The sequence below is a fragment of the Neoarius graeffei genome, chromosome 20 (assembly GCF_027579695.1).
Source record: "Neoarius graeffei isolate fNeoGra1 chromosome 20, fNeoGra1.pri, whole genome shotgun sequence".
In the NCBI taxonomy this organism is placed as follows: domain Eukaryota; kingdom Metazoa; phylum Chordata; class Actinopteri; order Siluriformes; family Ariidae; genus Neoarius; species Neoarius graeffei.
This window is the reverse complement of record NC_083588.1, coordinates 139,072-151,489: the sequence shown is the minus strand read 5'-3', so window position 1 is coordinate 151,489 and position 12,418 is coordinate 139,072. Positions and strand designations below refer to the sequence as shown.

Below are 12,418 nucleotides of genomic sequence, written 5' to 3'. Positions count from 1 at the left end.
GTGTGAGGGGGTGGTGTGAGTGGGGTGGTGTGAGGGAGTGGTTTGAGGGGGTAGTATGAGAGGGGGCGGTGTGAGAGAGGGTGGTGTGAGGGGGTGGTGTGAGTGGGGTGGTGTGAGGGGCTGGTGTGAGAGAGGTATATTTTCCATATTTAATCCAAATATTATTAATTCGCAACAAAACCTCTGTCCTGAGAGGATTTTTTTTCCTGTGGTTTGTTTTATTAATAAATAAGGATTTCAAGTAGAGGATTTAATGCAGAGCTTACAGCTGCGTCCCAGATTAACCTTCATCCAGCCAACTGCAACACAATAACGAGTGAAAATACGAGATGACTCAGACCTGAGTTTCTCCGTCAGAGTGACGTTTTATACCGAAGTGTCAACAGTGGCAATATTTTTCTGTGTGCATGATGACGCCTGTTCAGTATCATAAAACTATCGACACGTGCCTGATTCAGACTCTTCATATCTGCATTATTTCCAAACTGATCTGCTCAAAAATCAGTCAGATTTATGACTCTAAAAATGACAGCAGACTGAGAGAGATGATAGTTGATATCTACTTTTTTCACCCTGGATTCTGTTTCCTGTTACTTTGATGAAAAGATGCTGAAGGATAGTGGTGAGTAGAGAGATGGAGGGATGAGGGAGAGAAAGAACCTCTGAATGCGAGGATTTCTGTGATTAAGTCTTGTTACAGTAAAGGCTCCTCTGAATCCGATTACCTTTTTATTTTATGGTGATAACATTTAAAATATTTTTAATCATGCATAACCTCCACATGCCAGTACTTAGTCTTCAGATGAGGTTTACTTCATTCTTTCCTGAGTTCAAGGTGAAGTTGTGTTCAATTCAGTTCAGTTTTAATTTTGCCACAGTTTTAACAACAGCCATGGTCACAAAGCAGCGTTTCAGAAATCCAGATGTGGCTTTAGATCCCTAATGAACAGGCCAGAGGTGGCTGTGTTGAGGTGATATGAGGAAAAAACCTTGAGAGGAACCATTTTTCTGGTTGGAGCAGGATGCAGTGTGATGTTGCATTCTTCAGGCTTCCTGTCTGGTGGCTCAGGAGAGTTTTAGTCCAGCAGGAGATGGAATGAAGCACCTGAGCTTGTGTGATTCACTGTTCCACGTGATGAGCAGGGGAGAAAATGGACGACATAAAAACAACACATTCACATAACATGAGCTGCATCACAAGAATCTTTATAATATATTTTAAAAAATATCGTGAAGCAGGTGGTTTAGCTCGGGTCAATAATACTTCAGCTTGTGTGTGTGTTTAGAGACAAAGTGCAGGGAGATGATGATGGACTGATTTTTGATGCTTGTGCTGCTGAAGTCACATCTTGCTCTCTCTCTCTCTCTCTCTCTCTCTCACACACACACACACACACACACACACACACACACACACACACACACACACACTCTAACTGACCTACTTAGAGACAGTCTCATGCACAATACATTAAGTACACACACAAAAAAAACCCCTACAACACAGTGTGGCAGGAGAAAATTACTTAGCAGTGACATAAAACCTTGAAGCAGTTTTTAGTTTCAGTTTGTTAGTTGAACAAATTTGTTTTGCAGGTTCACATGAAACCTTGTTTCATTTCTCACTCAGTATGTACATCCTTTCCTCTCTCTCTTTCTGTGTGTGTGTGTGTGTGTGTGTGTGTGAGGACTTGCTGACAGTGCAGAGTGTTTTGCGCCTGAACTGGTGGTGAGATGATAAATACACAGGTTCATTTTGAGAGTGTGTGGATGAGAGGCAGATGGATGGAGGGATGGAAAAATGAAGATCTGAAATGGTGCAAAAAGAAGTAAGAACAGGGATATGGAGAGAGAGAGAGCACATAATGTTTTTACTCAGAATACATTCATGAAGCTTTTTTCTTCACATCATTGTGTTCATGTTTTTTCCCCTGCAATGTGTGTGTGTGCGTGTGTGTGTGTGTGTGTGTGTGTGTGTGTGTGTGTGTGTGTGTGTGTGTAAGGCTGTAGACGATTCATAATTGAGGCTTTTGTAAAAAGATCAGAGAAGCTTACTCACACACCCTTTAAACAGAAACCCCTATTCATTTAGGTTTTTTTCAAAGAACACACACACACACACACACACACACACACACACACACACACACACACACACACAGAGGCAGCGGCCACATCACACAGCGGCCATATCACACACTGGCAGGCAGCGGGGGAACATGATGTCCATTCATCCTCCTGAGAGAACACAGCACGCACACTTTCTTCTCTGCATCCTGTCAAGCAGCTGTGTAAAAAGGGCATTGAATAATCACACACACACACACACACACACACACACACACACACACACACACACACACACACACACACACACACACACACACACTTCCCCTGAATTTCCCACACACAACACTACTGATGAGTTTTTCATCCTATTAAATTATAGTTTCTTCTTTAAAAATTTGTTTTTCAATCATAGTGGGAGAGGTGGGGCAAAGGGAGAGAGAACAGGGTAGGGCAGAAAGAAAGAGAAAGAGGCGGGGCAGAGCAGTAATGATATAAATCAGGGTTTACCTTTTTGTCAGGTGAACTCTCTTCATCCAAAACAACCTTCTTTATTAAGTCAGTTAAAAATAACAGAATTTTTGAAATGGCCCTTGGTTTTTCCACTTTGTGACATATATAGTTTTGTGTATTTTTTCTTATCATTTATTCTTATATATTTTTAAAAATGCAATTTGATGTGACAAATGAAATCCCTGCAGTACCACTCTGGCCCGTGAGTTTGGATAATTAGTTAAGAACCTCCATTTATAAATAAGTTGATAAATTTGTAAATACACCACCGTGGGCGGTACGGTGGTGCAGTGGTTAGCACGGTTGCCTCACGGCAAGAAGGTTCTGGGTTTGAACCCAGTGGCCGGTGAGGGCCTTTCTGTGCGGAGTTTGCATGTTCTCCCCGTGTCTGCGTGGGTTTCCTCCGGGTGCTCCGGTTTCCCCCACAGTCCAAAGACATGCAGGTTAGGTTAACGTGGGGCGGCCTTGGGCTGAGGTGCCCTTGAGCGAGGTACCGAACCCCTGACTGCTCCCCGGGCGCTCTGGTGGGGCTGCCCACTGCTCTGTGTGTGTGTTCACTGCTTCAGATGGGTTAAATGCAGAGGATGAATTTCACTGTGCTTGAAGTGTGCATGTGACAAATAAAGGTTTCTTCTATAAATGGTGATGATTTAGCCGTTAGCTCCTGGTGCAGCTCTACAGTCTGTCTGAATTCTTCTGCTACAAGCTCTTGTGGTTCTAGCTGAGCACATGTCCATAATATACCATCATCAAAGACAATGTCGCCTGTGATACACTCAGGTTAATGAGAAAACATGAACAGGGGCTAATCTACTCAACGTGTGTTAACAGAAAAAATTGTCACACTGTTTCACCTCACAAGTTCACACTGAGCACAAAACACGCTGTGCTCCTCATTCACCTGCTCAGAGTAAACAACACAAATAAACATTAATATATTACATGGTTTAGTTTTTGTCCATTTCTGACTAACACCTGACATTGAGTGAATTGCTAGCATTTTGTTTTATGTGTTATAGGCTCTGCTTCAGCGAAAATTTCTACTTTTACCTGATTAGAATATAAAAATGTTGTGAATATAAGAATTTTGGGAAACTAACCTCAGATCATTTGTTTATGCCTCTGCATGGTGTTATACTCTGGCAGTTTGTTTTTTCTCCTTGACCCGAGTCGCTTACTCCGTTTGAGTATATGATCCTGGCCACCATCATTGCTAACTGCATTGTCCTGGCACTGGAGCAACATCTCCCTGACGGTGACAAGACACCAATGTCTGAGCGCCTGGTTAGTTCTGTGTGTGTGTGTGTGTGTGTGTGTGTGTGTGAGAGAGAGAGAGAGAGAGAGAGAGAGAGAGAGAGAGAGAGAGAGAGAGATATGGCTGCTAAGAATTCTGTTTTGTCTTTGTCAATATTAACTCCAGTTACTGTGTGGCTCTAATGTAGATTTTATGTAAAGTCTGAGTTAACACTTTTAACTCTCTTATTAATGCCTGATTTCTGTCCAAGAACATTGCAGTGTTTATCAGTACAATAGGTTCTAGCTTTCATTTGGTGTCTTCATTCTCTCTCTCTCTCTCTCTCAGGATGACACAGAACCTTATTTCATTGGCATCTTCTGCTTTGAGTCTGGCATTAAGATTCTGGCTCTGGGTTTTGCCTTCCATAAGGGCTCCTACCTCCGAAATGGCTGGAATGTCATGGACTTTGTAGTGGTGTTGACTGGGTGAGTCTCTCTGTCTCTCTCTCTCTCTCTCTCTCTCTCTCTCTCTCTCTCTCACACATGCGCGAGCGCACACATACACACATTTATATATATATATATATATGAAGGGTCAAACAGGAAATATATAAATCCATCATCGATCCATTATCTACAGCACTTATCTGAGCTGATTTTTGTGTGGGATGCGGGATTCAGCATGGTCGCCAATCCACTGCAAGGAAATATATAAAAATAAAGCAGTATATATAAAAGTTATTTGATACTCAGGCATCTCAAAAGACAGTCATTTTTCTTTTTTTATCATTACTCTTTTGTTCATCGGCTGCTGAGTGAGCAAAACAAGTTTAACATTAGCATCAGAATAATTTTATAGTACAATCAAAGATAATCAAATAAAAATTATAAATAATTTAAATGAGGGAATAATTTGGACTTCTTTAAGGGATACTTATTTTTTTGGACTTTTCAAGTAGGGAAGCCAAAATTCACAGGGAATTGGTGAAGAGATGGCTCACAGAGATAAATCAGCTCTTAACTGCCGTGTGAAGACCATGATCTTGTCGTTCAGTAGCACTGTGTGTGTCTCTCTGTCTGTCTGTCTTTCCATAGATAGATAGATAGATATTCCAAAAAAGACCTGGAATACTGTTCTCCATAGCATCCTCTGATGCACACATTAGGACACATCATCAGTGTTGTTTCCTGGAGTCATTGGGTGTTTCGGGTCTTACAACAGACACCCTCTTCCAGGTGACCCGACCAAGGCTGATCAGACCTCAGCCTGTGACCTAGTGGCATATTCCTGCCCCCACAATTCCCCCCTCTTCAACCAGAGTCATCTGGATGCTCTCTCTACCGCCTCCATGTTGTTACCAATGGCTCTTCTTCTGCTGGCACTAGTCATGCCCAGGGTTCCATAAGCCTGTACAGGGAGTGACCAGCAAATCCCCTACAGCCCACCTCCACTGGCATACATCTGGTCCACCACCCGTTCCTCCGACAATCCTCCACCAACTCCTGGTATCTTGCCCTCTTTTTTTCTTGAGCCTCCTCCATCCTCTCTTCCCAGGGTACTGTCAGCTCCAGCAGTATCAGCTGCTTTGTAGCCTCTGAGACCAAAATAATGTCAAGTCTCAATGTGGACTGGGCAATGTGTGGTGGAATTTTCAGCTGCCTTTCTAGGTCAACCATCATCTTCCAGTCTGTGGCTGTGGAGCGCAAACCTACAGAGCAGTCTTTTGGTGTTCTCTTCGGCACCGGTCCCTCCTTAACAAAGTGGATGCCCTTGGCTGCAGCACGGGTGTATCTGCTATCCTTGATCCCCTTCACTGCAAAAACCCTTAAAAAACAAGAAAAAAACAAAACAAGAAAAAAAAGTAATAAAATTAGGAATATTTTACTTAAAATAAGCAAAATTATCTGCCAACAGAACAAGAAAATTTGACTTGGCAAGATTTTTAAAAACAAGTATATATCTAGCTTTAGAAACCCCACAGATGTCTTAAAACTAGTGTATTTATACTAAAAACAAGTAAAGTTGTACTACTCATTTTAACATGCTAGATACTTTGTCCCCCAACCAACAGTTTGACTATTTCATCTGGGCATATTGGTGTGCTCTGTTTAAGTAAGTGTTTATACCAACTGAGACCGCCAAATAAATCAAAATCAAAACAACAAACCAATCCATTTTGTAGCCTATTTTTGTTGCCAGATTGACAATACAACAATTCATTTAATTTAGTTATCTGTTTTGTGTTAAGAGATTAAAAGAAAGGATAAGATGCTTGAAATAAGAAATTCTGACTTTGACAAACTTGTCATGGTTAATATAACACCGATGAAATTATGGTAATTCTCATTTTAAGACAGAACTTACTCATAACCAGTAATAAAATCTCAATAACAAGTTATAATACCTTATTAAGATAATTGAGGGAAAAATGCTTAAAGTAAGTGAAATACTCTTACACAAAACCTGCCTGGAAAGGAGAATTATCTTGGCAGACAAATAACAAGCATATTTTGTCTTGATTTAAGATATTTAATCTTGGTTAGATTTTACTTTTTGCAGTGTTGGTGATTGCTTCAGTGATGGACTTGAGGACCTGGTCATGTCTCCAGCGATACCAGCCATCACTCAGTGCCTTGGAGCAGCTGCTCAGGATGTGCTCAAGGGTTCCTGTCTTAGAACACAGGGAGCATGCAGGTGTTTCTACTTTGCCCCATGTGAACAGGTTGGATGGGCTCGGAAGGATGTCATAGACACCCTGAATTGAGAACTTGATTCTCTGGGGATTCCATTTCCAGATATCCCTCCAGGTGATATTCTGCTCCATTGCCTGTTCTCACTTCATTCAGGCACCTTGCTTCTGCATGGCCACTGCTATGCTGATTCGCTCTTCCTCCACTGAAGCTTGCACTTCCTTCTGCACCTGCTTCCACTTCTCCTTCCCACTAGCATAGTCATAGGAAGACTTTGGTAAGCTCTCGAGTCTGGCTCTGCCCAGCACCACACTCCCAAGGATGGCCTTGTACTTCAGCCGATTTTCTGCCTGCTGGACTGCCTTTGCCTCCCTTCGCTTCCTCCCCATCCTCCTCACAATCCCTGCACCAGACACTTTGTTGTCTCTGGACTGTGCATACTGCAGGTGTTCCCATGCACGTGCCACAATGAATTCCTCCCTGACTGAGCTGAATGGGAGCCTGAGCTTGTTGCTATTCCCATATAGCACGATGCTGCTCAGGCTGCATGGCAGACCCAGCCATCTGCATAGATGACTGCTTAACTTGTGCTCCAAGCATTCCACAACAGTCATGGGGACTTCATAGATAAACAGAGGTTAGAGGATTCTTGAGAGGATTCCATGTTGGTAGACCCAAGCCTTAAATCTTCCAGGGAGTCCAGACTTGTCCACTGCTCTTAATCAGCCCTCCAGGTCAGCACTGGTTGCTTTGATGGAATCTGTATCCTTCAGGCTGCAGTTGAAGACCTTCCCGAGACTCTTCACTGGTTTTTCTGTGACTGATGGAATCTGCACTTCTCCCAGAATAATTAGAATGAGAGAATTTAATAATTTCACACAACACATCCTAAATTATGAAATGATACCAGTGTTTATGAATACAGTCTAATTTATAGTGAATACAAGTGTCTAATTTGTGATTTATTGATTAAAGAACAAGACCTTAATTAACCCCTAATAGCTATTTCTTAAAGTTTTATCAACTGCGTTTTATAGGGAGTCGTAATAGATGCGGTTGCTGTCACAATAACAACCACATCTATGTTTCTCAGTCTGTTTGATGGAGTGTGATCTGTAGGTGGGAGATACAAAGGGGCAGATTTCAGGGACATAAATCTGGATAGGAAACGTAGCTAACGCTATGTAGCATTTTTTTCTAATTGTTTATATTGCAGAAGCATAGAAAATGTATATTATTCCCTTCAAACTTTGCTTTTGTGACAAGGAAATTGGTATTTTGAAATCTAACTATTTTCGTTTAGAAAATGGGCAATTTGCATCTTTTCATTCACAAAGTCAGAAAAAAATGGCAAATTCCAAAATACGATTTTTTTCTATGTGAATGAAAAAAACACAAATTATCCCATTATAATAAAAAAAGTAGCTAAAAGAAAGTTTTAGGAGTCTAGAAAATAGATTTGGAATATTCTGGAAATAGGTAAATTTCAAAATGTATTATATTCCAGATCTCTTTTCCTGAACGCTTCCCAATTTCTAAAACTTTCTAGAACTTTCCAGGTAATATAAATAGGATTATAAGTATAATAAATATAATATAGTACCAGTTATTTTAGTTCAAGCTCCCTAAATAGAAACATTTCAGCATTTTTCTTAGATGGTGAAAAGCATCTGGCAGACACATTTTGCAATTTCAGTGATGGCGCTTAGGAGAGAAGCCCGTGCTATCCCAACTAAAAAGACCTCAAAGACTTCATCAGAGATCTTGGCCTCACCAAGTCCAGTGCCAAACTTTTAACATCTAGGCTCAAGCAGTGGAACTTGTTGGATAAAAGTGTGCAAGTCGTAGGAAGTCCTAGGAAGTATTGCTATCTTATTGTTTTTTTTTTTCCATCTTCTTCACCTGTCGAGGTGGGCTCTGCTTCTGCCACAATGTGGCCAGTCTGTTCACCACAACTGGAATTTCCAGTAGCCTGAACGAGTGGTGCCTCTTCATTGACAGCTCATCCAAGAGCCTCAAAGCCTGTGTTGCTCCATAACAGGAACAAGTACTTGTCTCTTCCCCTGTCTCACTTGGTCTACCTCGAATAGGATTACAACAGCATCAAGTCACTGCTGGATGCCTCGAAGAGCCCAGCTAGGAGGTTAGCGGAGACTTCAAAATGGTAGCAGTCCTGATGGGTCTCCAAGAAAGTTTTTACCAAATTTCTCTGCTATCTTTGTCTTTGGGACAGCGGGGACACCAAGGTGCACTACCAAAGATGGGACTGGCCACAGTAGACCAAGTTTGTTGTGGGGAAGAACAACTTCAAGTCCAAGCCATTTGTGAACCCCACAAAGTGCTGATGCCACCACTGTACATCAAATTGGGCTGTATGAAACAATTTTTCACAACTCTAGATGAAAATTGTAAATGAATTTTTTTTTCAAAATAAACATTCTTGCAACACATTAAAAAATAAGTTGGGATGGTAAAGCATTTACCCATCCATCCATTATCTGTAACCACTTATCCTGTTCTACAGGGTCGCAGGCGAGCTGGAGCCTATCCCAGCTGACTATGGGCGAGAGGCGGGGTACACCCTGGACAAGTCACCAGGTTATTGCAGGGCTGACACATGGAGACAAACAACCATTCACACTCACGCCTACGGTCAATTTAGAGTCACCAGTTAACCTAACCTGCATGTCTTTGGACTGTGGGGGAAACCGGAGCACCCGGAGGAAACCCACACAGACATGGGGAGAACATGCAAACTCCTAAAGCATTTACCACTTTATAATATTTCCATTCCTTCTCCCAACACTTAAAATAGATTTATGGACTGAAGACACCAATTGATGAAATGTTTCAGGTGTTATTTGTCACATTCTTCCTGTAAACAGGTCTTAAGGTTTGTTGCATGTTTCACTTCTAAATTCTCCACACATTGTCTATTGGGGACAGAGCGGACACACCCTCTTACTCCACAGCCACACCTTTGTAATGTGTGCAGAATGTGGTTTTGCATTGTCTTGTTGAAATCTCCTTGGAAAATATGTTGTCTTGAAGGCAGCAGATGTTGCCCTAATATCTCAGTGTACTTTTCTGCATTAATGCTCCATCACAGAAGTGTAAGTTACCTTTGCCAAGGGGCACTGACCCAACCCCATACCATGACACACCCTGGCTTTTGGACTTGTTCCTGCTAACAGTCTGGATGGTTCTTTTCGTCTTTGGTCCAGAGCACATGCTATCCATTTCTTCCAAAAAAGACCTGAATACTGATTCCTCTGACCACAATACACATTCCCACTGTGTGATGGTCCATCCCAGACACCTCAGAGGCCAGAGAAGTCAATGGCGCTTCTGGACACAGTTAACGTAAGGCTTTCTTTTTGCACAGTAAAGTTTTAACTGGTGTTTGTGGATGTAACTTCATATTGTAGCTTGATAAAGGTTTTCCAAAGTAATCCCAAGCCCATGTGGTTTTGTCAGCTGCAGATGAATGATGGTTCTTGATGCCGTCTGAGGGATCAGAGGTCACGGGGGTTCAGATTAGGCTTGAGCCCTTTACACACCGAAATTCCTCCAGATTCCTTGTAGGGTTTAATTATATTATGCACTGTAGAGGGTGAAATATCCAAATTCCTTCCTCTCTTTCTTTGAGGAACATTGTTTTTAAACATTTCAATAATTTTCTCACACATTTGTTGACAAACTGGAGATCCTCGGCCCATCTTTACTTCTCAAAGACTCGGCTTTTCCTGGATACTGATTTTGTACCAAATCATGATGACAGTCACCTGTTGATATCACCTGTTTCAAATCACACCATTTTAAAAATTGTTTTACCTCATTACTAACCCTAAATTGTCCTCAACCTCACTGCCTTTGGCTGTTCAAAACAATGGTGCTGAAAAGCCACTCATGTGGTAGAGATTCAATTTAATTGTATTTGTTTTGAGCTTTTAACAATGGACACTGTCACAAAGCAGCTTTACAGAAAAATATAAATTCCAGATATTAATTTTAAGCATCTGAATTTATAAATTTATCCCTGATGATCAAACCTGAGGTGACGGTGGTGAGGAAAAACTCCATCAGACACAAGGACACCTGAGAGGAACCAAACTCTAAAGGGAACCCATCCCCATCTGGGTGATAGCAGATAGTGTGGTTATAAATAACTCACTTCTAAAACTGTGTCCTATAGAGTCACAAAGTACAACTGTGTAACCAGGAAATGTATTCTAATTTAACAGGAAGTCTGTTTTGTTGAAGTTATAAACTGTTCATTGATGGAGACTTGAGTGTAAAACCGTTCATCACAACTGCAGTCCTAAAGTTATCATGGTGATTGTAATAATAATAATAATAATAATAATAATAATAATAATAATAAGTTAAATTTATATATCGCCTTTCAAAAAACCCAAGGACGCTTTACAATTATAGACAAGGAAAGAAAAAAAAAATACAATATAATAAAAAATAAATAAATAAATAATAAGTAAAAAGTCCACCAAGTAGGGATCAGGATGTAATTCCACTGGTGTAGCAGCCACAGTCCTACCAAAAGGCGCACGAAAACGAGTCCCACATCTCCAGCACCGCCGCCGTGATGCCGCCAGCAACATCACTCGAACACCATGCCATGGATCCACAAAGCAAGCAGAGAAGCACTGCCATGCAGAGCGCTGGTATGTCCAAACCGCCTGCACAGCCACTGCGACACCACCCAGCAACATCGCTCGGAACATCACGCCAAGTGTTAAAGCGCAGAGCGCTGGACAAACACGATGTAAAATGAGCAACGAGCTCACTGCAGTCCACAGCTGGGAGCACAGGCGTCACCCACGGCGAACCAAGGCCTGGAGGGAACCGACGCCCAAAACTGGGTCCGGAGCTACACCACCACCGGCGGACAAAACACTCAAACATCAAACTACACAAACACACAGAAAAAAATATATAAAAAGAAATAAAATAAAATAAAATAAAAAAGCTCTGGTGAGAAGCGGCAGCCAGAACGCGCATGACGTACTCTCAACCGGAAACGGAAACGAAAAAAAAAAATTTAGAGTCACTAATTAGCCTGACCTGCACATCTTTGGACTGTGGGGGAAACCAAAGCAACCCTTTGTAGTCTTAAACCATCGCAGCAAAACTGTTTGTATTAATTGTGGTTCAAGGCCATCTTCACGGTTTCTTAGTGCATTTTTAGGCTGCCCATATCACACTATCCTCAGCAGGAATGAGGTGATGAGGACTCCAACCTGAAGTGGAGTACCAGGAGGGATCAAGCAGATCCAGAGAGCAGAAAGGATTACTGGTATCTCAGAAGGTGATAAGACCCCCAACCAGAAGTAGGGCATCAGGATGGCTAATGGATATGTTGTGGAGGTGTTGCAGGGCTGTGTGATTTTTAAGTTGTTGGGCTGATGCTAGCAGCTGAAGCTGGGATTAGTTCCAATTTCTGAGCTGCTCCAGCTGAGGGATAAGCGGTATAAATAATGGATATTTATATTTGAGAATATAGAAATTGCTCATGAGTAAAGTTGAAAAAGAACCTAAATCAGCTTAGACTCATACAAAATTATTGACCAAAACAAACAAACAAACAAAAAAATCCAATATGGATATGTACACAAACTCACATTCTTTTATCAGCTCCACCAGAAAAAAAAAATTCATGTAAACACTTCAAACACTTCAGTGGAAAGAAGTCAGGGACAAGTTTAACTGTCAAATAAATTCCTTGGACTTCCTCAGCACAGATTTAATTTGTGAATATAATCAAAGAACTATTAAAATGTTTAATTACTATGTTTTAAAATTCTGTTTTCCAAGTTTTCAAGAAACATATTTGGTCCAAGTTGTTGTTGTTGTTCTGACACACAGATCTCCGCTCACATCTCTGCTTGTCTCA

At 41.4% G+C, this 12,418-nt stretch overlaps 1 protein-coding gene across 1 annotated transcript in view; it reads left to right on the top strand.

Moving 5' to 3' along the window:
- LOC132869113 (voltage-dependent P/Q-type calcium channel subunit alpha-1A-like) overlaps positions 1-12,418 on the top strand; it is a 76,263-nt gene that overhangs the window by 18,126 nt on the left and 45,719 nt on the right. Inside the window, exons 2-3 of the mRNA XM_060902460.1 lie at positions 3,759-3,864; positions 4,163-4,302. Coding sequence (XP_060758443.1) covers positions 3,759-3,864; positions 4,163-4,302 — 246 coding nt within the window. The remainder of the gene's footprint in view (positions 1-3,758; positions 3,865-4,162; positions 4,303-12,418) is intronic.